Genomic DNA, 24,320 nt, shown 5'->3' with positions numbered 1-24,320 from the left:
AAAGGGGAAAAGGAATAGAAAAACGTTAATATTTTTTGGTTAAGGTAGAGATATTACAAACTTAGGTAGGATTTGGACATGGTCTTAATTTGAGAACCTATTGACTTAGTGGTCGCAGAGGTACTTCTAGAATCAAATAAAATAGACTGGATTATACACACAAGTATATAAGACATTTTCCTCTATAAGAATTAATTTGGACCGAATATGGGACCTTTTTAAGATTTAAAGTTGTTGCGATAGACAAACATATTTATAGAATGGGTGTCAATTTTTTTCTTAGATACTAATTTTTTAGGTTTTTGATGTCAACAGAAGCACATCTACTTATTCTTCAATATAATTCAGTTCTCCTATATTGGGAAAATGCATATTATAAAGTCCGTTTTTCGAGAAAAATCTTGTCTTTAGGGCATAATTTTATGAAATTGAGGGGATATGTTTGTGGAATCAAAATTTTTAGCTCACTGATGTGAATCTAAGAGCAGCTATTAATTCCACAGTAGCTTTCATTTCTTAAAAACTGAAGATAAGGTGATTTTAAAAGTCCTTTCTACGCCATAAAGATTTTAGAACTTCTCCTCCCAGACAAAGTTCCTTTAATCTTCTTTTCTCTAAGATATGATGGCCTTCAAATGGAACATATCATACGGCTCTATAAATGGACATTCATTAGAAATTGAAAAACTATCCTTAAAGCCGCTATATTGACTAATTTTCGAATTAATGGATTTGACTTCAATTAAACATTTCATTTACATTTCATGTCCTCGAATCTTTTTCTAACAAAATTCTTAAAAATACAAAGAAAAAAATTATTTTCATTTTTAAATTACTTCATTTTACTTACACTGGCGAAAACGGGCAGGCCCAAATGGGTGGTACCGCCTTTCTTGGGTGAAATACCACCAACCAATTTGGTGCCGTATTCCAAGGCCTGTTGGCTGTGGAAGGTACCTGTTTACCGGTAAAACCTTGGCAAATGACACGAGATTCACCGGTCAACATTAAGTTGGCACGTGTCTGATTGTATTGGGAGTTGTGGCGGACGGCGGCAACAAGTCCATCTGAAACAAAGGAAAGCAGAAAAAGGAAAGGAAAATTAATTAAAATCTAAAAATATGTTTGAAAAACAACACACATCTCCCTTTCTCTGATCTGTTGATCACTCTCAGGGTAAAACAACAAATACACAATCACTTTCAATTAGTTTGCTTTCCCACAAGCAAACAAGAAAACTAACAACAACAACGATAGCAAAAATACAAAAAAATTAACAAAAAATCACGGTCATTGGATATTTGACATTCCACTTGTTTTTTTTTTTTTGTTCGCTATTGTATCATATGCCAACTATATAGAGGCCCTGTAGAATCCAACGAATTTCCACATATTATTGGAGTTTGCCACCAAATTTACACCTTGCCCACTTTTGCTTATCTTCCAATAATTATTTTTAATTTACTTTTAATTAGCCACCGGTTATGTTATCACAAATATTTCTCCTATGACGTTATATAATTTCTCTTGCCAAATTCATTGGAGATTTCATCTTTTTTTCTTTATCATTTTCTATTCACTGTTACACTTACCGCGTACTTTGAGCAAAACTCTCGAGCTGGCAGCCATTATTTGTTTTGCAAAATGAGTTTTTTTATATGGCCCTTGGCTATTGTTTTTAAAAAAATATGCAAAGTTATGCAAATTTTCTTTTCTACTCGTAAATTTCGCCTCTCTGCCTCGTTCGTCGTCAAATCGAACCAACTTTTTGCCACAAATGTCAAAATCGTTGGAGGTTAGAGATGAGTAAGTGGCTGTGAGAGAGAGAAAAGGAGCCGAGAAAACGGGTAACCGTTAGTTATCGATAATGATGGCACATGATTAAAGTAGCTGGTGGGAAAAATAACAATTAGTTATTTTGATAATAAATAAAGATTATTTAACATTCTTATAACAAATATATGTATTAAAATATATTCAAGTAATTTATCAAATACTCTAAAAATAGAATACCGTTAAACCATAAATAAATCAAAATGAAAAAACTGATTACTCTCAAAGTGGCTGTTGGTTCAGTTAACCGATAGTAGAATAATCGATAGCAAACATTGACCTGCAGTCAGTTAATCGTTAAAAAAAAAATTAAAACGCGAAGCTTCAGAAAAGACTTTAAACAATTTTCTGTGTTTTAAATACATAATTTCACCAATTAAAGATAAAATATTTAGCATTTATTATTTTCCCAGAGAAAAATAGGCAATTGTGAACTTCCGTGAGTTATAAAACATTGATTTTTAGTGCATAAACTTGAGCCTTGATTGGGAAACAATTTAACTCTTGCCTGGCAAGTAGTTAACAGTTTTTTTTTTTCAATTGTGAGTTGTTAGCCGAATAAAGCGTTCTTCAAATGGAGTGGTTCTTTATTGCGCCAAAAAAGGTAAGTGTTTTTTTTACAGAGAAATTTACAGAAACCAATTTATAATTCATGTTTAGTTAAAAGCTGATTATATTTTTAAGCTGCAATGTTGCACAATTGCCTTTGAACTAGCCGTTAAGTGGGAATACCTAGAAATGCAAGACGGTATTGATGTATTTCAACACCCTCGACAACATGCGAAAACAAAATAATGCCAGAAAGAGGTGTACGTTTAATACCTTGCAGTACTTTGGGCAGATGGAAGAGGTGCGGTCTCAAAATGTCCATGAATACATTCTATGCAAAAGGTAGATTTCAACAAGAAATTGTGTTTTGAGGGGCTATTTCAAGAAATTATGCTCTTAAATTTCCTCTCTGTACGATAGTATACCATAACTTGAAATGCAAGAATGTATTGATGGAGTTCAACACCCTCGAAAACATACGAAAAATACATCAATAAGACATTTCATATCAGAAAGAGATGTACTTTTGATATCCCACAAATGTCGATAAGAATCTTTTGCATCTTTGCTATAGACAAAGTCTACACAAATTTTCCAATCATAGAAATTGTTGTTGCGGTCCGCATTAATGCATCATCATTCATTGTTTTCACTTGGTTATCTATCCACAAACGTTCCCATCTAATGTGTGGAAAAAAATTCTTATAAAATTTTTTTTTTTGGTGTGCACTGATTAATCTTTGATCTCTGTTGTTTTTTTTTCTGTTTGTGTTACACATCTGACCGATTGCAACAAAATCATCATTTGTTTTACACCCACAAAAAGTGTCATTTGGTGGAACACACACACTAATGATCATGATTATCATTACAAAAATTAACATGATTATTATTATCGTCGTCATCATCAGCGTCTAACAAAGTTCAGCAAACTTGGGGAGAGGTAGCAGTTGTAGCGTCCAGTCTCTTGCACATTACAAATTCATAGTTATGATCATCATCATGAATATCATTGTCAATGGTCGACAGCGAATGTTCTACTACAATCTTTAAATAAAATCTATTTAATTTGCCAAAGAAAATTGAGGACATCAAGGATTCTCGCAACCTCTTTTACCACTAAAAGCTACCTTTTTACAACTTTCTCATGGATTTTTCAAAAATAGCAAATTTTACATAAAATGAATAACTGATTTTAATTCGAAAAACAAAATATATGCATGACCATTAGACATAGATACGAAATAGATCCAAATTGTTAATTTTCATTTTACAAATGGGACATTTGCTATCCACATGTATAAAATGTTTAATACATTTCTCACAAAATATATGACCACATCGCGTTGAGGTGGGCTGTTGCTTTATACAAGATTCCAAACAAATGGGACACGTGAGAGTTATATAGGGACCGCTGGGGTGTCTATAGGATTTTCTTCTTTCTTTGCCAAATGGAGATTTGCAGAATTTGATGGGTTGCGGTGCCGGCAGGGTAGTGGATACCAAAATTACATCGTCATCGGCTTCGTTTTTGTTTTTGTTTACTGGGGATGTTGTTGGAGTTTCAACACTATTTGTTAAATCAATTATGTTCGGAAGACGATGAGGCGACTTTTGGTTATTCATGTTGGAAAGAAATATGAATGGAAAACAAAAAAACTACCGGAAAATTTTTGAAAGGAAGGCAATTTGATTGGAAAAACTTATTGATATTTTTAATTTATTGTTTTTAGATTTTGAGGTGAAATTTAAATTGGAGGTAGTTCTATAAACTGCAATTAAGTATAAATACCGAAATACCAAGAAGAATGTGGTTGGGCACAAACCACAGTTTAAGCAAATTTGAACATTCCGAAGAGAAGGTGTAGGGGAAAAAATAATTGTATTTTACTATGGCCCCTTACCTCACCATTTTTTTCCTTGCCACGCATTTGTCGTGACAAATCGCTAACAAACCGCATATGTTTTTGATAGTTTGGCTGAGATGTAATTCTATAAAACTTTGTTGCAATGCGTGTTTTTTCAACAACATATAGTGGGTGTCGAAATTAAGTATGAAGAATAGCCACGATGATATGGTATCATGTGACATAGAAAAATATTGCCGTGGACTTAAAAAGTATTTTTCCAAAGGAGATCAATGTTCGTGGATTTAAAAAAAATTTTTTCCAAAGGAGATCAATGCTCGTGGATTTTTAAAAATATTTCGAAAGGAGATCAATGCTTGTTGATTTAAAAAAAAAAAATCCAAAGGAGGTCAATGCTCGTTGATTCTAAAAAATATTTTTCCAATGCTCGTGGATTTTTAAAAATATTTCGAAAGGAGATCAATGCTCGTTGATTTAAAAAAAAAATCCAAAGGAGGTCAATGTTCGTGGATTCTAAAAAATATTTTTCCAAAAAAAAAAATTTCAATGGTCGTGGATTTTAAAAATATTTTTCCAAAGGATATCAATGCTCGTGGATTTTAAAAAATATTTTTCCAAAGGAGATCAATGCTCGTGGATTTTTAAAAATATTTTTCCAAAGGACGTCCTGATCAATGCTCGTAGATTTTAAAAAATATATTTCAAGGACGTCCTGACCAATGCTCGTGGATTTTAAAAAATATTTTTCTAAAGGAAATCAATGCTCGTGGATTTTAAAAAATATTTTTCTAAAGGAAATCAATGCTCGTGGATTTTTAAAAATATTTTTCCAAAGGAGATCAATGCTCGTGGATTTAAAAAAAAATTTTTTCCAAAAGAGATCAATGCTCGTGGACTTAAAAAAATATTTTTCCAAAGGAGCTCAATGCTCGTGGATTTAAAAAAAATTTTTTTTCCAAAAGAGATCAATGCTCGTGGACTTAAAAAAAATATTTTTCCAAAGGAGCTCAATGCTCGTGGATTTAAAAAAAAATTTTTTCCAAAAGAGATCAATGCTCGTGGACTTAAAAAAAATATTTTTCCAAAGGACATCAATGCTTGGGGATTTTAAAATAATATTTTTCGAAAGGAGCTCAATGCTCGTGGAAGAAATAAAATACGTATTATTCCCAAGATGCTATGGACCCCGGACGTTGTCTCATGGGCTTATTATAATTAATTTAAGATGCTGGGAACACGTAAAGGGTGATGAAAAGAACATTTCGAGTTGGAATGCAGAATAAAATCAAACCTGGTATGATGTTGATGAGTAAGCTTTTGATTTTTTTCATAATCTGTGGGAAGCCTTTCCAGCTGAAAAATACAAGAATTGCAGGACGTCAATAGAGGCCTTGGAAAGGCTAAACAGTGTGTAAAAGCCTATTGCTCCAATGCAAAAAGTGTCTTCACCTAAGAAACTGTTAAATTTCAATTCGAAGGGCTGCAAAAAGATGACTAAATATTTGAAACAATTCTCTGGCATTGGCAGAGGCTGGGATATAAAATCCAAAAGGAATTTTGGGGAATGTAATTGTCATGGAAAAAAGGGAGAATCTCTCTTCGATTTTTTCGAGGACCAATTCAAAGTGGATTTTATAAAAAATATTTTTGGAGGACAGATTAAAAGGAGATTTTTTAAAGAATATTTTTTCAAGAAACAGACGCAACGTGGATTTTTTAAAGAATGTTTTTTTCAAGGATTTGTGCAACGAGGATTTGCTGAAGAATATTTTTTTATTTGGTTATCAAATCAAAGCGTATTTTTAACGAATATTTTTTGGTGGGACCAACTCAAAGTGCATTTTTTAAAGAATATTTTTTCAAGGACCAAATCAAAGTGGATTTCTTAAAGAATATTTTTTAAGAACCGGTGCAACTAGGAATTTTTAAAGAATATTTTTTTCAAGGACCAGAGACAACGTGAATTGTTTAAAGAATATATTTTCAAAGGACAAAAACAAATTTGAGTTTTTTGAAGAATATTTTTTCAAGGACCAGTGCAAGGTAGATTTTTTAAAGAATATTTCTTCAAGGACCAGAAACAAGTTTTTGAAGACCATTTTTTCAAGGACCAGTGCAATGTGGATTTTTTAAACAATATTTTTTCAAAGGACAAGAAACAAATTTGAGTTTTTTTGAAGAATATTTTTTCAAGGACCAGAAACAACGTGGATTATTTAATGAATATTTTTTTAAAGGACCAGAAACAAATTGGATTTTTTAAGAATATTTTTTTAAACGACCAGAAACAACGTGGATTTTTTAAAGAATATTTTTTCAAGGACCAGACAAAACGTGGATTTTTAAAGAATATATTTTCATAGACCAGAAACAACGTGGATTTTTTAAAAAATATTTTTTTAAGGGATCAGGAGCAATGTGGACTTTTTAAAAAATATTTTTTTTGGAGGACCAAATCAATGTTGATTTTCTAATGAACATTTTCCAGGACCAGAAAAACGTGAATTTTTTAAAGACATTTTTTTTTCAAGGTTCAGAAACAACGTGGAATATATTTTCAAGGACCAGAAACAACGTGGATTTTTTAAAGAATATTTTGTTGGAGGACCAGTGCAACGTTGATTTAAAATTTTTTTTTTTGGAGGACCGAAGGAACTGGTATTTTTTAAAAGAATATGTTTGTGAAGGATCAAATCTAAGTGGAGATGGACTATCAATCAATAATAAATTTTAATCCTTCACTTAATATACCCTCCACCATAGTATGAAGGGTATATTAAGTTTGTCATTCTGTTTGTAAAACCTCGAAATATACATTTTAGACCCCACAAAGTATATATATATTCTTGATCAGCATAAAATTCTATGTCGATTTAGCGATGTCCGTCTAGCTTCCGAACGAAATGAAGTAGATTGATAACATTTTACTCAAATGTATAATATGTCTGCAGAACTTTTGCTATAGAAAATGGGCCATGTAGGTCCACGTTTTGGTATAGCCCCCCATATAACGGTACCTCCCGATATTCGGTATTTTGTTGATTTTAGCGACATTATTCACCGGAATGGTTTCAAATTTGGTATTGGAAGTTCGAAATGAATACTACAGCCTGTGACAGAAAATTGTCTGTGCAGGACCACGTCTTCGTATAGCCCCTGTATAAAGGTACCTCCCGATATTTGGTATTTTGATGATTTTAGCGACATTATTCACCGGAAATGTTTCAAATTTGGTATTTGAAGTTCGTAATGGATACTACAGCCTATGACAGAAAATTGTCTGGACAGATCCACGTCTTCGTATAGCCCCCGTATAACGGTACCTTTCGATATTTTGATGATTTTAGCGACATTGTTCACTGATTTTTTTTTCAAGTTTCGCATTTGAATATTGTAATGGTTTATGACAAAAGTTGCCTATGCAGGTCCATGTTGTCGTATAGACGCTAATATAACGGCTACATTCGGTATTTTTAAGATTTTAACGGATTTAACGGATTTTATTTTGAAAATTGCCAAATTCGTTCCAAATGTTGGAAGTTATTCAGCTTTTTATTTATTTTTTCGACCTGGCCGACTTTACTGCTTTCTTATTTATTTTTTTTTTTAGAATCGGAAAATTTCATATGATTGTTCTGCCTTATTGCGCCCATGTGCATACTTTCCTTTGGCACTTATGGAACACAATATTTTTCCCACCCAGCCAAAGGGGTGTAGTAGACTGGGTGTGTGTGTGCGTCTGATTGTTTGTGGTTTTCCGTTGTGCTGGCCTATATGATCGCGTGCCCACTTTTTAGACTTAATGTGTCAACGTTAGATGATGCTGCTCCTGTCGCAGCTACTGCCACAAAATGATTTCACTGATAATGAAGACAACGATGATGATGATGATGATGCCTCAGACTATGGCAATAGAATTGATGGTGATGATAATGATAATGATGAAGATGATTTGTTGTTGAAATTTTTCGTGTTTTTGCTCAGCCCGAGCGTAAAGCAGATCTTGTATTCTTTTTTATTTTATTTTTTGTTTTGTTTTATTTTATGCCTGCCTGCCGTTTGTTTTTTCTGTTTCAAATATTTTTTTGTTATTTTATTTTAGTTGTCTCGTGCACTTAATAACGTCGATGGGTCGGTTTGTTTTCCATTTGGTTCGATGCGGTACTGAAAATTAACAAAAAAGAATTAAATATATTTTTATTTTTGTTTACTCGTCGTAGTGACAAAAATATCGGTGGAGGTGATAAAGAAAAGGAGTTCCTTGGGAAAAAAATCCAACAAGAAATATTTGAAATTTTGAAAATCTCAAAAAATTAAAGGAAAAAGTGTGCATTCGGCAATTGAAAAAATTGTTTAGAAAATCATTTGAAAATTTTTCAAATTAAAAATTTAGTGAAAAAATATCCTTTAAATCTCCTTACCATGGCGGAGCAACAACAGGAAAATCTCAATCCCTTTGGCGTAAGTTAATTTATCAATTTATTGTTTTTAATAATTGATCTTTCTTTGCTGCCAATTTGTTTTGCCCCTCCTCAAGACGACAAGTTGAACAGCTGGTTTGATGGGGGAATCCGTACTAATTTTAGATTTTAACGTTAGTTTTTATATTTTTTCTTCGTTTATTTGTTGTTATTTTCAACAACAACAACTACAAAAGGCGAAAATGTCATGCATGTCATGACGTACGTTATGTAATGAAGTGTGTCTGTGGGAATTTTGAAAGAGTAGCAGGTTTATATATATATGTTGACAAAGTTTTCTTCACTCATTAGCGTAGAGCATCGGTATTTCATCGGCAAAGAGGTGTATAACACTAGGCAACAAAGATTATGTGGACTTTTTATAAACAGGGTAAAGAGACCAAAAAATGGAGGGTTTTAAAGAATATTGTTTTCTTATCCAAATTCGACCAATAAACGTGGATTTTTTAAAGAATTTTTTTTTCGACCAATAAACGTGGATTTTTAAAGAATTACTAAAAATACGTGGATTTAAAAAAAAAATAATTTTCGACCAAAAAAAAAGTGAATTTTTAAATAATACTTTTCGACCAAAAAAAAGGAACGCGGATTATTGAAGAATATTTTTCCAAACCCAAACCAACCAATAAACGTAAAGATTGATTTCGACCAAAAAACTTGGATTTTTAAAGAATATTATTTCGACCAATAAACTTGGATTTTTAAAGAATATTATTTCGATCAATAAACGTGGATTTTTAAAGAATAAACGTCGATTTTTAAAGAATTACTTTTCGACAAAAAAAAAAAAAAACGTGAATTTTTTAAGAATACTTTTTTAAACTCAAATCGACCAATAAACGTGGATTTTTGAAGAATACTTTTTTTAAAACAAATCGGCCAATAAACGTGGATTTTTGAAGAATATTTTTTTAAACCCAAATCGACCAATAAAAGTGGAATTTTAAAGAACTAGTTTTCTACCAAAAAATATGGATTTTTAAAGAATTACTTTTCGGCCAAAAAAACTGTTTTTTTAAGAATTATTTTTCCACCAAAAAATATGGATTTTTTAAAGAATTACTTTTCGGCCAAAAAACCTTTTTTTTTAAGAATTACTTTTCGGCCAAAAAACCTGTTTTTTTTAAGAATTACTTTTCGACCAAAAACCCTGGGTTTTTTAAAAATTACTTTTCGGCCAAAAATCCTGCTAATTATTCCAAACCCGTTCCCTTTGCTGTGGTTTCGCTAGACCAAAAAACGTAGATTTGTAAAGAAAATTTTTCGGCAAAAAAACCTGGATTTTTAAAGAATTACTTTTCGACCAATAAACGTGGATTTTTAAAGAATATTTTTTCAAACCCAAATCGAAAAATAAACGTGGATTTTTAAAGAATTACTTTTCGACCAAATAAACGTGGATTTTTAAAGAATTACTTTTCGGCCAAAAAACCTGATTTTTTTAATAATTACTTTTCGGCCAAAAAACCTGATTTTTTTAAGAATTACTTTTCGGCCAAAAAAACCTGATTTTTTTAAGAATTACTTTTCGACCAAAAAAAACGTGGTTTTTTAAAGAATATGGATTCGACCAATAAACGTGGATTTTTAAAGAATGTGATTTCGACCAATAAACTTGGATTTTTAAAGAATATGACTTCGACCAAAAAAACGTGGATTTTAAAGAATATTTTTTTCGACCAAAAAAACGTGGATTTTTAAAGAATTACTTTTCGGCCAAAAACCCTGGGTTTTTGAAAAATTACTTTTCGGCCAAAAACCCTGGGTTTTTGAAAAATTACTTTTCGGCCAAAAATCCTGCTAATTATTCCAAACCCGTTCCCTTTGTTGTGGTTTCGCTAGACCAAAAAACGTGGATTTTAAAACAATTACTTTTCGACCAAAAAATTGGATTTTTTTAAGAATGACTTTTCGACCGAAAAACGTTGCAAAAAAAAAAAACTTAGAACTTAGATTTTTTTCGACCAAAAAATGCGGATATCTACAAAATTACTTTCCGATCAAAAAAAAGGAAAATTTTTAAAGAATTACTTTTCGACCAAAAAATAAAAGTGGATTTTTAAAAAAATTTCTTTTTGACCAAAAAAAGTGAATTTTTAAAGAATTACTTTTCGACCAAAAAAAAGTGAACTATTATAGAATTACTTTTCGACCAAAAAAAAAAACGTGGATTTTAAAAATACAGGGTGAGATAAACAATTAATTTTATTGAATGAAAGCAAAAACTTTAAAGAATTACTTTTCGACCAAATAAACGTGGATTTTTAAAGAATTACTTTCGACCGAATAAACGTGGATTTTTAAAGAATTACTTTTCGACCAAATAAACGTGGATTTTTAAAGAATTACCAAATAAACGTGGATTTTTAAAGAATTACCAAATAAACGTGGATTTTGAAAGAATTACTTTTCGACCAAATAAACTTGGTTTTTGAAAGAATTACTTTTCGACCAAATAAACGTGGATTTTTAAAGAATTACCAAATAAACGTGGATTTTGAAAGAATTACTTTTCGACCAAATAAACGTGGATTTTTAAAGAATTACCAAATAAACGTGGATTTTGAAAGAATTACTTTCGACCAAATAAACGTGGATTTTTAAAGAATTACTTTCGACCGAATAAACGTGGATTTTTAAAGAATTACTTTTCGACCAAATAAACGTGGATTTTTAAAGAATTACCAAATAAACGTGGATTTTGAAAGAATTACTTTTCGACCAAATAAACGTGGATTTTTAAAGAATTACTTTCGACCGAATAAACGTGGATTTTTAAAGAATTACTTTTCGACCAAATAAACGTGGATTTTTAAAGAATTACCAAATAAACGTGGATTTTGAAAGAATTACTTTTCGACCAAATAAACGTGGATTTTTAAAGAATTACTTTCGACCGAATAAACGTGGATTTTTAAAGAATTACTTTTCGACCAAATAAACGTGGATTTTTAAAGAATTACCAAATAAACGTGGATTTTGAAAGAATTACTTTTCGACCAAATAAACGTGGATTTTGAAAGAATTACCAAATAAACGTGGATTTTGAAAGAATTACCAAATAAACGTGGATTTTGAAAGAATTACTTTTCGACCAAATAAACGGGATTTTGAAAGAATTACCAAATAAACGTGGATTTTGAAAGAATTACCAAATAACGTGGATTTTGAAAGAATTACTTTTCGACCAAATAAACGTGAATTTTGAAAGAATTACTTTTCGACCAAATAAACGTGGATTTTTAAAGAATTACTTTTCGGCCAAAAAACCTGATTTTTTTAAGAATTACTTTTCGGCCAAAAAACCTGGGTTTTTTAAAAATTACTTTTCGGCCAAAAATCCAGTTTTTTTAGGAATTACTTTTCGGCAATTAACAATTACTTTTCGACCAAAAAATTGGATTTTTAAGAATGACTTTTCGACCGAAAAACGTGGATTTAAAAAAAATCCTTTTTCACCAAAAAAAACTTGGATTTTTTTCGGCCAAAAAATGCGGATACCTACAGAATTTCTTTCCGAACAAAAAAAGAAAAACAAAAAAACAAAAAAAGGAAAATTTTTAAAGAATTACTTTTCGACCAAAAAATAAAAGGGGATTTTTAAAAAAATTATTTTCGACCAAAAAAAAAAAAAAATGATTTTTTAAGAATTACTTTTCGACCAAAAAAAGTGAATTTTTAAAGAATTACTTTTCGACAAAAAAAAAAAACGTGGACTTTAAAAATAGAGGCCGAGATAAAAAAATAATTTTATTGAATGAAAGCAAAAAATGTCGGAAATAGCATAGGTTTAGATTTGTCCGAATTGGTCAACATTGACACGAATTATGGCCTTCAAACGTCCAATGAAACCGTTACACGCTGCCCGAATGTTGCTCTGCGGTATTTTGGCCCATACCCGTTGAAGTGCTTGCTTGAGGTGATCGACACTTGCTTTCTAAAATATTCCAGACACAATAGGCCAACAGAAGAGTATCCGGAGATTTTGGTGGCCATTGTGCGCTGGAAATGAAGCGAGGAACCTCATTTCGTAACCATTCTTGGGTGGCGTGTGCTGAGTCCGATGTTGCTGAGTCCTGTTGGAATGACCAAGGTTTGCGGCCAAAATGTTTGCGTGCCAAATACACCCTTCAGAATAGTTTCGCGATAATATTTGGCATTTATTCTGATGCCACGGTCAATTAATACGAGTGGAGAGCGACCATCGTCCGTTATGGCGACGCACATCATCACCATGACCGCCGGCGCTTAAGTTCTGGTGCCCAACTGAAGGTGCACATTTTCAGCTGACCTCTTTGGTAAGTGAACACCGTCATTTTGTTTGTTTACAATTTGCTGGACAACGAATGTTTTCTCATCGGAGACGGAGAAAACCACATTTGGCAGTTCACCACATTCGGCCAAGCGAAGCAACTCTTTAGCTCTTTTCAGTCTATTTTCTTTCAGTTTCGGTGTAAGTTCTTGCACTTTTTGGAATTTCAATGGCTTTACCCCGAGCTCATTTTTGAATATTTGCCGAATGGAATATTTCGATATGTTCAGCTCACGAGCCACTGCGACGCGGGTTTCGATCAAGTCGCTTTTTTACTTTTCGAACCATTTCTGCTGATCCACTTCTGTTCACTTCCTTGAAGTCGGGCTACGCTACCAGTATCACAGTAACGAGTTATGGCCCGAGACACAAAAGATTTATTCACACTTAAATGCTGGAGTACTCTAACGATAGCCACTTGATTGGTGGTTTTCCAGCCAAATATAAAGAAATCATCCTATCACGCTTGACTTCCGAATCACGAATAACTTTTTTTTCTGGAAAATTCTCACCAAAATGCTTTTGTACGCTTGTAAACAATATAATGAGCTGTCACTGGAATAATTTTAACAGATGTCGGACGAGTAGCAGTCTGAAGTTGGTTGAAGTTTTTTCATCTCACCCTGTATACCATCTTTCTTTCTTTGAGCGTTTTGTTTTTCAAAAATATTGAACTCTATTTGGATGAGGTACCAGAAGAAATGCTTCGATCTCTACCATCTTTATGACAGATCTTGTATTGATGGAAAAAATGAGATGTGCCAAGTGTGAATGGAATTGGATGTTAATTTGATGTTTTATGAGCTTCATGAATATTCAAAATGTTGACCCTTTGTAGGAGAGGTACAAGAAAGAGTAGACCGATATATTCCAACTTCACACCAGACCTTGGGTTAAAAAAAATATTGTGATGTGCGTAATTTTATGAGAGTTAAAATTATTCAAAATTTTGACCCTTTGTGGGGAAGGTACTTGATGGAGTGTACCGATATTGTCCATTTTCGCACCTGACCTAGCACTGATACAAATATTAGGATTTGCAAAGTTTGAGCAAAATCGGATTATCCTTTCTCTTCCTGTGCAGAAAAAATATATTTTTTGAAAATGTTGACATTTTTTTGTGGGGAGGGGGGTACAAGAAGGAGTGGACCGATATTGCCCATCTCCGAACTCGATCTATGTTTGACCATAATATTCCGATGTACCAAGTTTGGAGTAAATGGGATACACCCTTCGAGAGTTATCGTGCACACCAGCCAGACAGACAGGCGGGCGGGACATCGCAAGATCGACTCCAAATTCCTGAAACGGATTTGGTCCAAAGAGACCTAGGGACCATTATTTCAATGAGGCATTATTATTTGGCCTTATCAAATGGCTGAGGGTATAAAAATGTGGGTTTTAAAAGAATTACTTTTCGACAAAAAACCGTGGATTTTTTCGACCAAAACATTTAATTTTTTGAAAATAATTTTTTTGTAGCACATTGTCGTTTTCGTCTGCCATCCTCAATCCCAATATCTCTCGAACATAATTATTTCAATAATTTAAAGTGACTTTTGAAATTGTTTTGATGCAATTTTCCTCTTTTGGCCAGAAAACAAAACAAATGAATCGCTTAATTCTTTGTTGGCAAAGGTAGGTAGGTACTTTGCCGCTATTTTGTCAATTATCCGCTTTCAGAAATAATTTTCAAACAAAATTTCCCAGCATTTTGATCAATTATGTCGTATGATTGGCACTTGGCTGTCAGTTCGACGGTCTCTCTCACTTCGTGGTCTTCCTTAAATGTGTCGGTAAACGAACTGCCTGCTGCTGCCGTTGCTGTTGGTCGTCGGTGTAGGATTGGTGTTTATTTTTGGTCGCCTGATATAAATAAAAGAACAACAAATTTTTCATTTGAAAATTTTCATAATTTTTCCTTTGTTTTTCCCCAAACGTGAACTGCTGAGAGGTGCTGGGGGGAGGGGTAATGGTATGGCTATACTGCATAAATATTTGAATTTTTTTTGATGTTCTCTTTGTAAATTATTTTTTTTATCACACTTTCTTGGTTGCCAAAAATTATTACGCCTAAATTATGGCGATATTTTCGCCCAGATATCATTCGGTTATAACTTTTTTATGGAGGGAATTTTTTATGTGTGAACAGATTTTTTGTTGGCAAATAATGCAGATACTCAGAGGAATTAGTAGCTTAAATTTGGCTGTTTAATTGCCAACAAAATAAATCACCAGAAATCCTGTGGGTCTTTGAGACAAAATTTTTTTCTAAACAATGCAGGTTGATTGGACCGGGTGAATGGGTTAGTCTGGGTCCTTGAAAAAATTCTTTAAAAAATTCACTATTTTTTTTTAGCCGTATGGCCAAAGAGGGTATATATCTTTGATAAGGCGAAAATATGTCTCTTTGAATTAACGGTTTTAGACCTTCACTTTGGACCAACTCTGTTTCAGGACATTTGGAGTCAATCTAGGGGTGTCCGTCTATATATCTGGCTGGATGGTGCTCGGGAAAACTCTTGAAGGGAATATTATTATCAGAATATTATTATCAAACTTACATCGAGTTCGGAGATGGGCAATATTGGTCCACTCCTTCAGGAACCTCCCCCAAAAAAACGTTAACATTTCCACCAAAGATAATTTGCCTCACAGAACAAGAAAATATTACCAGATGTTGTGCAAACTTTCCAAATCCTTATATTTGCATCAGTGCTGGGTCTGGTGTGAAAATGGACAATATCGGGCCACTCCATCAAGGACCTCTCCCTCTTTAAGGGTCAAAATTTTAAATAGCCACCACGAGTCCGATTCCAAAATTCTATTTTTTTCATATTCCAATAATTCTACCAAATCAATCTTTGCATGAAAATGAAACAGATCAGATCAATCCTCCTAGACCACTCCTACCTGGACAATATCGGCCCACTCCATCAAGTACCTCCCCCACAAAGGGTTAAGATTTTGAAAAAGTATAAATTTTATAAAAGTGGAATTAACAGTTCAATTGTCTTGAAATTTCTCACATCCCAATATTTTTATTTAACCAAAAGCTGGTGTAAATATGGTAGATATAGGTCCACTACTTTTGGTACCTCTCCCTCAAAGGGGTCAACATTTTGAATAACCAAAACGCTTATAAAATGCGAAATGAGCTTTCAATTCCTTTCAAATTCAGCACATCTTAATATTTCTTTTAGCACAAGATCTGGTGAGAAAATTGGATGTATCGGTCAACCCCTTTTGGTACCTCCCCCACGAAGGGGTCAAAATTTCAAATAAAAATGAAGCTCATATAACGAGAAATGGGCATTCGATTCCTTTCAAACTCGACACAACCCAATATTTCTATCAACACAAGATCTGCTGTGAAAATGGAATATATCGGCCAACCCCTTCTGGTACCTCCCCCACAAAGGGGTAAAACTTTTGAATAACCATGAAGCTCTTAAAACACGAAATTAACATTCGATTTCATTTAGACTTGGCACATCTCAATATTTCTATCAGTACAACATCTGTTATAAATATGGTGGAGATCGGACCATACCTTCTGGTACCTCCTCAACAACGGGTCAAAATTTTGAATAACCAAAACGAGCATAAAATCTGAAATAAGCCTCTGGTTCTCTTCAAATTTCACACATCTCATTATTTCTACTCACACAAGATCTCCTGAGCAAATGTGATATATCGGAGCACTGCTTCCGGTACCTCTCCCACAAAGGGGTAAAAATTTTGAATAACCATGAAGCTCATAAATTGCGAAATTAACATTCGATTTCATTCAGACTTGCCACATCTCAATATTTCTATCAGTACAACATCTGTTATAAATATGGTGGAGATCGGACCATACCTTCTGGTACCTCCCTCACACCGGTCAACATTTTGAATAACAAAAACAATCATAAAATCCGAAATAAGTATCCGACTCTCCTAAAATTTCACAAATCCAAATATTTCTATTAACACAAGATCTGGTGGGAAGATGAGATATATCGATCTACACCTTCTGGCACCTCCCCCACAAAGGGATCAAAATTTTGAAAATCTAGGAAGCTCTTAAAACGCGAAATTAACATCCGATTTCAATCAGACTTGCCACATCTCAATATTTCTATCAGCACAAGATCTGTTATAAAAATGGTAGTGATCGGACTTCACCTTCTGATACCTCCTCCACAAAGGGGCAAAAATTTTGAATAACCAAAATCATAAAATCCGAAATAAGTATCCGACTCTCCTAAAAATTCGCACATCCCAATATTTCTATTGACACAAGATCTCCTGAGAAGATGTGATATATCGGAGCACTGCTTCTGGTACCTCCCCTGAAAGAGGATTAAAAATTAGAATATCCATGAAGCTCTTAAAACGCGAAATTAACATCCGATTCCATTCAGACTTGGCACATCTCAATATTTCCATCAACACAAGATCTGTTATAGAGATGGTAGCGATCGGACCATATCTTCTGGAACCTCCCCCATAAAGGCTCGAAATGATGAATAATAAATACGGATGTCAAAATATGTTTAAATAAACGGACAGTAGCCAAGGGAATAGATCCGTCGGCAAAACCCGGCTGATACTTTTTAACTTGTCTAAGGTTTTTTTTAAAGCAGATCTTTTTCCAACAAAAAAAAAAAAAAAAAAAATAGGACAGCTTAAACAATTTTCACCAGAATATTAACCATTCTTGGACTGTTGTTTTTCTTAACTAAATTGCTATGTTTTTAAATTTCTGAGAACATTTTTTTCGCTACAAAAGATTTCTCAGCCCACAACAAATAGTGGTTTATTCATTTTCCAGTCTATTCCGAATAATCCATCACCTCCCACAAACGGAATGTCAAGACGTTGGCGAAAAATCACCTCTGTCAGTTGTTAATTTAATTCCTGTGTCATCTATTAATTTTTTCCTACGAAATTTAAATGTCTTTTGTTTAATTCCATCTGAGTTGCAGATCTTCGTCATCATCATCATCATCGGTGTGGCCATAAAGTGAGACCCACATTCACCGGCCAAACGATATTTACATAGACCTCAGAGTAAAGTAAATATTTGCAAAGAAAATAAAAAAAAATGTAAATAAATAGCGGGTGGAAGATCACCGTTGCCCACGCCTCTCTCCCTTTCTCTCTCTTTTACTCACAATGTTGACTGATTCAAATGAAATGTTATTTTCTCCCCCTCATCAAACAATTCTCCCGCTCTCTCTCTCTCTCTCTGAGTGATTATTTGCCAACTCATTTGTTTGAGAAGTCAGACATTTTATTGCCTCAATGTATTTGGAATTATTGGTCATTTGTTGTTTCGGTTTTCGTGTTTTGTTTAAATTGTTGAAAATAATTTCTTTGTCATTTGTGATAATTAATTAATAAATAAATGGAAATGAGTAATTAATTAACCAAACGGACAAAAGGTACATATTGGTGCATATTTATTCTAATTTGAGACGGAAGGCAGTAAACAAATATTGTTGAAAGATCCAAATTGGAATATGTTTTTAAAATTTTTACAAAACATTTAAAATATAAATTGGAAAAAATATTTATAAAAAAACATTGAAAAATTTTTTTTTGCAAAATTAAGGAATAAGAAAAAAATACAGAAAACGTCAAAATTGAAAAAGAATTAAATATGGAAATCTACGAACAAAAAAAAAAATAAAAAAAATGTTTAGAAAATCCAAAAGTATGAAATAAATTACAAAAAAAAAAAAAAAAAAATAAATAAATAAAAATAAATAAAAAATAAAATCAAAATTGAAAAATATTAGAAAGCACACGAATAAAAAATAAATTTAAACAAATTTAAAATTAAAAAAAAAATAAATAAATGTTGAAAATCCAAGAGTAAGAAAATAATGTTACAAAACAAGTAAAACAACCTATAAGTTCGTCTGGGCCGAACTTTGAATACCACCTCTTGGAAAGAATATGGCCATTTTCAAAAAAAAAAAAAAAAAAAAAAAAAATCCGTTAAAAATTCTGTTAAAATCTTAAAAATACCGAATGTAGCCGTTATACATCATCAAAATACCGAATATAGGGATATACTATTATATGGGGATATACCAAAACGTGGACCTGCACAGACAATTTTCTGTCAGAGGCTCATCGAAATACCGAATATCGGGAGGTACCGTTATATGGACCTATAAGAAGACGTGGACCTGCACAGACAATCTCCTGTCATAGGCTGTAGTATCCATTACGAACTTCAAATACCAAATTTGAAATAATTCCGGTGACTAATGTCGCTAAAATCATCAAAATACCGAATATCGGGAGATACCGTTATTTGGGGGCAATGCGAAGACGTGGACCTACCCATTTTTAATACTAAAAGTCCTAGACATAATGTACATTTCAGTAAAATTTTATCAACCTAATTCATTTTGTTCGGAAGCTATAGTGACAGGACGGGCGGATAGACGGACGGACATCGCTAAATTGATCAAGAATAGCTTGTGGGGTCTAAAATGTAAACAAACTTAATATACCCTCCATATTATGACGGAGGGTATAAAAATCAAAATTAAAAAATCTGAAAAAAAAAAAACAAAGCTAAAATATATCAGTCGGTTTTACCGAAAGATGTATACCCTCATCCGATATTTGTTTATTTTACTTGCGTTTTGAATATTCCAAATTTTGATCTTTTATGGAGGAGATTCCGAAGGAGTCCAACATTTTTTTCCAATTTTATGCCAATAATTGTTAATAAAAATTTTAATCTTTTGTGGGGGAGATAACAGAAGGAGTGGACCGATAAATTCCATATTTACATCAGACCTCCGGTTGAGCGAAATATTTAGATACATCAATTTTGAATTCAAATTTGAGAATTGCTGATTTGTTCCGTAATGTATGCGAGATATAAATATTGAAATTTATTTTGTGGAGGAGGTTATCCAAAAATGTAACACCTTTAAGAGGGAGCTACCAGAAGGGGTGGGCCGATATCCATCATTTTCACACCAGATCTTGTGTTAATAGATATATTGGGATGGCCCAGATCGAAAGGAATCGAATGCTAATTTTCCATTTTATGAGAGTTATAATTATTCCAAATTTTAACCCGTTGTGGGGAAAGTTCTACAAAAAATTGACCGATATATCTCTTCTTTAAAGGAGATTTTGTGTTGGGCTGTATGAAATACAAAGAGAGTTGGATGCTTGATTAGCGTTTTATGGGCGTTTTGGTTGGATGGTTTTTTATGGAGGAGGTACTAGTAGGAGTTGCCCGACACATATACCACGTTCACAGCATATCTTGTGTAAGTAAAAGTATCTGAATGTCTGAACTTTAGAATGAATCGGTGCTTATTTCGGATTGTATGAGCTCTCGAAGGGAGAATCCGATTTGGTCCAAACTTTGCATATTGTAATATTATTGTCAAACTTAGGTCAAACTTAGTGGGGAGATGGGCAATATCGGTCCACTCCTTCTGGCACCTACTCCACAAAAGGGTCAACATTTTCAAAGAAAATATTTTGCTGCACAAAAAGAGAAAGGATCCTCCGCCTTTGCTCCAACTTTGCAAATCCTAATATTTGCATCAGTGCTAGGTCAGGTGCGAAAATGGAAAATATCGGCCCACCTCCATCAAGTACCTTCCCCATAAAGGGTTGAAGTTTTGAATAACCAGAACGATTATAAAATCCGAAATAATCATCTGCTTCTCTTCAAATTACACACATCATTATAAGATTTGGCGTGGAAATTGGATATATCAGTCCACTCCTTCTGGTCCCTCCCCCACAGCGGGTCAAAATTTAGAATATCCATGAAGCTTATAAAACTGAAAATAACATCCGATTCCATTCAAACTTGGCACAGCTCAATATTTCTATCAACACAAGATCTGTTATAAAGATGGTAGAGATCGGACCATTCCTTCAGGTACATCCCCCACAAAGGGTCAACATTTTGAATAACCAAAACGATCATAAAGTCGGAAATAAACATCCGGCTCTCTTCATATTTCACACATCACAATATTTTTAATAACCCAAGGTCTGATGTGAAGGTGGAATATATCGGTCCACTCTTTCTGGTACCTCCCCCCACAAAGGGTCGAAATGTTGAATATCCATGACGCTCATCCTATTCCATTAAGATTTGGTATATCTCATTAAGATTTGGTATATCTCAATAATTCTATCAGCACAAGATCTGTTATAAAGATGGGAGGGATCGGACTATTCCTTCTGCTTCCTCTCTCACATAGGGTTCTAGATTTATGGAAAACAAAACGCTCAACGAAAGTGAAATAAACATCGAACTCTCTTCAAATTGCACACAACCAAGTATTTAACGCAGGATCTGTTGTGAAGATGAAATATATGCGAACCCCGTTTGGTACCTATCTTCCCCATAAGGGGGTCAACAGTTTAAATAATCATAACTCAAGGCTGGAGCTATACATCTGCCAGCAAAACTGACTGATACTATTTTACTTGTTTTTCACAAAATTAGGTCAATTTCTCCCTCTAAATATTATTCGCAGACCATCATGTTTTATAGGCTTCTGCCCTGTCATAAACTCTTACCTCAGCAAAATTTCGTCGAATACGGTCTAGAATTTTGACATATAGAGCGATTGCAAAATCAGTAAAATTTTCGATTTTTAGTCCATTTCAATCCCGAATCCATGCTAATCCCAACCCCATGCTAAATTTTGGATCGAAGGACGGACACACATTTCTATATCGGCTAAGCTCGGCAAATTAGGAAGATCGATATTTAACATCGTAGATCTGCGACAAATATTTCCAGGTGTTACAAACTTTTTGGCCCAATCAAACTTGTAATACCCTCAAACACATGTAGGTTATAAAAGCATGTCTTTGCAACTTTAGATTTTTTTTTTGAATTAGAAAATTAAGACTTGTCTGGATTTAAAATTTTGAAATTTTCCACGTTTAGTTAAATCGTCGTCACATATTTTTATGCCTTCCGTACCAACGACGAATGAGTAATATTTTGCAATTAACAATTATCATTACTCATACGCCCTGGAACACTACAATGCAACCCCGAATATTTTCGTTTAATTTTACTAATTATTTTAGTTCATAAACAATTCTAATAATAAAAACTCAAATTACCCTCTCTAGGCGAGACAGATAATTTAAAATTTTCATCAGCATCTCACCTCATAAAACATTGTTGCAGGAGGTGCCCAACATCAACGGCCCGCCACAGGCCATAAATGCAAATGCAAATCGGCATCATAAAAATTTTGCCAGTTGCCATAAAAATAAAAACACAAAAACATAAAGATATCACAGCTAACTGGGTGCTGCTGCTCTAAAGATATGCTCCACTGATAGTCGACGGCGGCGTGGCTTATTAACCCAAAATGCCACAAATAAATGATGAGAAATGCAATGAGGCAAATGAATGCAAAGAATTTTTTTGGTCGGCAATTTTGTGAGAAATATGATATGAAGGTGTATTTGTGTGAAAAAATATATAAAGCCGAGAGGGACTTCATATTCGGTTGTGTCCTTCAGGGTTCAATAGCCTTGGTATTTACAAAATATTAAAGAATTTGTTAATTTTTTTTGTTTAATTTTGAAAAAGAAATTTAAATCCTTTAAATAAAGATGGCACATAGCAGAGTCAAAATATTTACAATGCAAAAATATTGTCAAGGTCAAAGACTATACGGCTGAAGCAAGAATTTTTAAATTTGTACCCGAGGGCCAGTCTTGGTGCGTACGGTTGTGATAAATTTGGATTTTTGGAATCTCGTTCGAAAGGATACGAAAAATTAAATGCTTTGTATTGGACGAATGGAATGAAAAGATTTATGATATTTGGAATGAAAATACTGATCAAGAGTAGAAGAGATGTACCAAAGGGTTTTTGGAAATTCGAACTTTAAAGTTACGAAAAGTTAAAAAATGGCACTAACTTCTAAAATAGTACCATTTTGTACTGTGCGAATGGTTAAAAGCTTGAAATTTGGTATAAGAATTAAGGTTGGAAAGTATTTTAGTACAAAGTGTGCGAACTATGCTAAATGGCACCAGATTTGGAACAGTTTGATTTAGGGTGAACGGATAAAGCTGGAATCTAGTTGTGAAATTTGAAGAGAATGGGATGCTTATTTCGCTTTCTGTGAGCGTTTTGTTTTTCAAAATCTTGAACCTTATGTGGGGGGTATATTAGAAGAAATGGTCCAATCTCTATCATTTTTAGCTCTACCATATAACAGATCTTGTGTTGATGGAAATATTGAGATGTACCAAGTCGTGGATGTTAATTTCGTGTTTTATGAGCTTCATGATTATTCAAAAATTTTACCCTTTGTGGGGTAGATACCAGAAGGAGTGGACAAACATTGCCCACATCCGAAATCGTTCTAAGTTTGACAATAATATTAGGATGTACTAAGTTTGGATCAAATCGGATACTCCATTTGAGAGTTATCGAGCCAGACAGACGGACGGACGTCGGCTCCAAATATCCTGAAACGGATTTGGTCCAAAGTGACCTAGGATCTTAAACGTTATTTCGATGAGACACATTTTGGCCGTATCAAATGATATATACCCTCTGTAGCCATATGGCAGGGGTCCATATCCCTGATAACCTGCCACGTGTTGGATTTAAGAAAAAAATATTTCATTTTTTTACCAATGGATTTTTTAGAATTTTTTTCTGGCGATATTCCAAGAAATTAATTTCATTTCATTTTTCTGGAGTCGTGTATTTTTAAGATTTTGTAGATACTTTGATTTTTTTATAACCTCCACCATAGTATGGGGGGTATATTAAGTTTGTCCTGCCGTTTGTAACACCTCGAAATATAAATTTTAGACCCCACAGCGATGTCCGTACGTCTGTCTGTCCGTCTGTGAAAATCACTCTGGCTTCCGAACGAGTTATAGAAGGTTGATACAATTCTTTCTATAGCTCCCATATATATTGTTCATTCGATTTGTTATATTTGTTACCCAATATCGTCATATGCACTCCGTATCAACGATATTCAGGGAAATATATCAAATACAGTTCAGAAATATTTTTGCCAAATTTTATCGAGATCGGTTCAGATTTGGATATAGCTCCCATATATATATCTTTATCTGATTTCAAATTAGTTGTGCACCAAATGGGCAATACAAGTCCGAATTTAAAATATACAAATGCTTCGGCATATTTAGTCCTTTCAACTTTAAATTATAATTATAATCATAGCGTGTATGATTAAATTCTCCCATAACAATTTTTAATTGTTATACGGAGCT

At 33.4% G+C, this 24,320-nt stretch overlaps 1 protein-coding gene and 1 pseudogene across 1 annotated transcript; both read right to left on the bottom strand.

Annotated features, from left to right (window-relative positions):
- Positions 1-634: 634 nt before the first annotated feature.
- Positions 635-1,799, bottom strand: LOC131804850 (succinate--CoA ligase [ADP/GDP-forming] subunit alpha, mitochondrial-like; annotated as a pseudogene).
- A 1,753-nt stretch (positions 1,800-3,552) lies between these two features.
- Positions 3,553-4,089, bottom strand: LOC101889755 (ligand of Numb protein X 2). The gene has a single exon (XM_005184903.3). The coding sequence runs from the start codon at positions 4,006-4,008 to the stop codon at positions 3,610-3,612; it is 399 nt and encodes a 132-aa protein (XP_005184960.1). The 5' UTR covers positions 4,009-4,089; the 3' UTR covers positions 3,553-3,609.
- Positions 4,090-24,320: the final 20,231 nt, after the last annotated feature.

The sequence above is a fragment of the Musca domestica genome, unplaced genomic scaffold (assembly GCF_030504385.1).
Source record: "Musca domestica strain aabys unplaced genomic scaffold, Musca_domestica.polishedcontigs.V.1.1 1029, whole genome shotgun sequence".
NCBI lineage: Eukaryota > Metazoa > Arthropoda > Insecta > Diptera > Muscidae > Musca > Musca domestica.
Note: the sequence above shows the minus strand (reverse complement) of the source record. Positions and strands in the feature narration are given on the sequence as shown.

Bases quoted from the DNA above. Each gene is read 5' to 3' on its own strand.
- LOC101889755 (XM_005184903.3), bottom strand. From the start codon at position 4,008: ATGAATAACCAAAAGTCGCCTCATCGTCTTCCGAACATAATTGATTTA.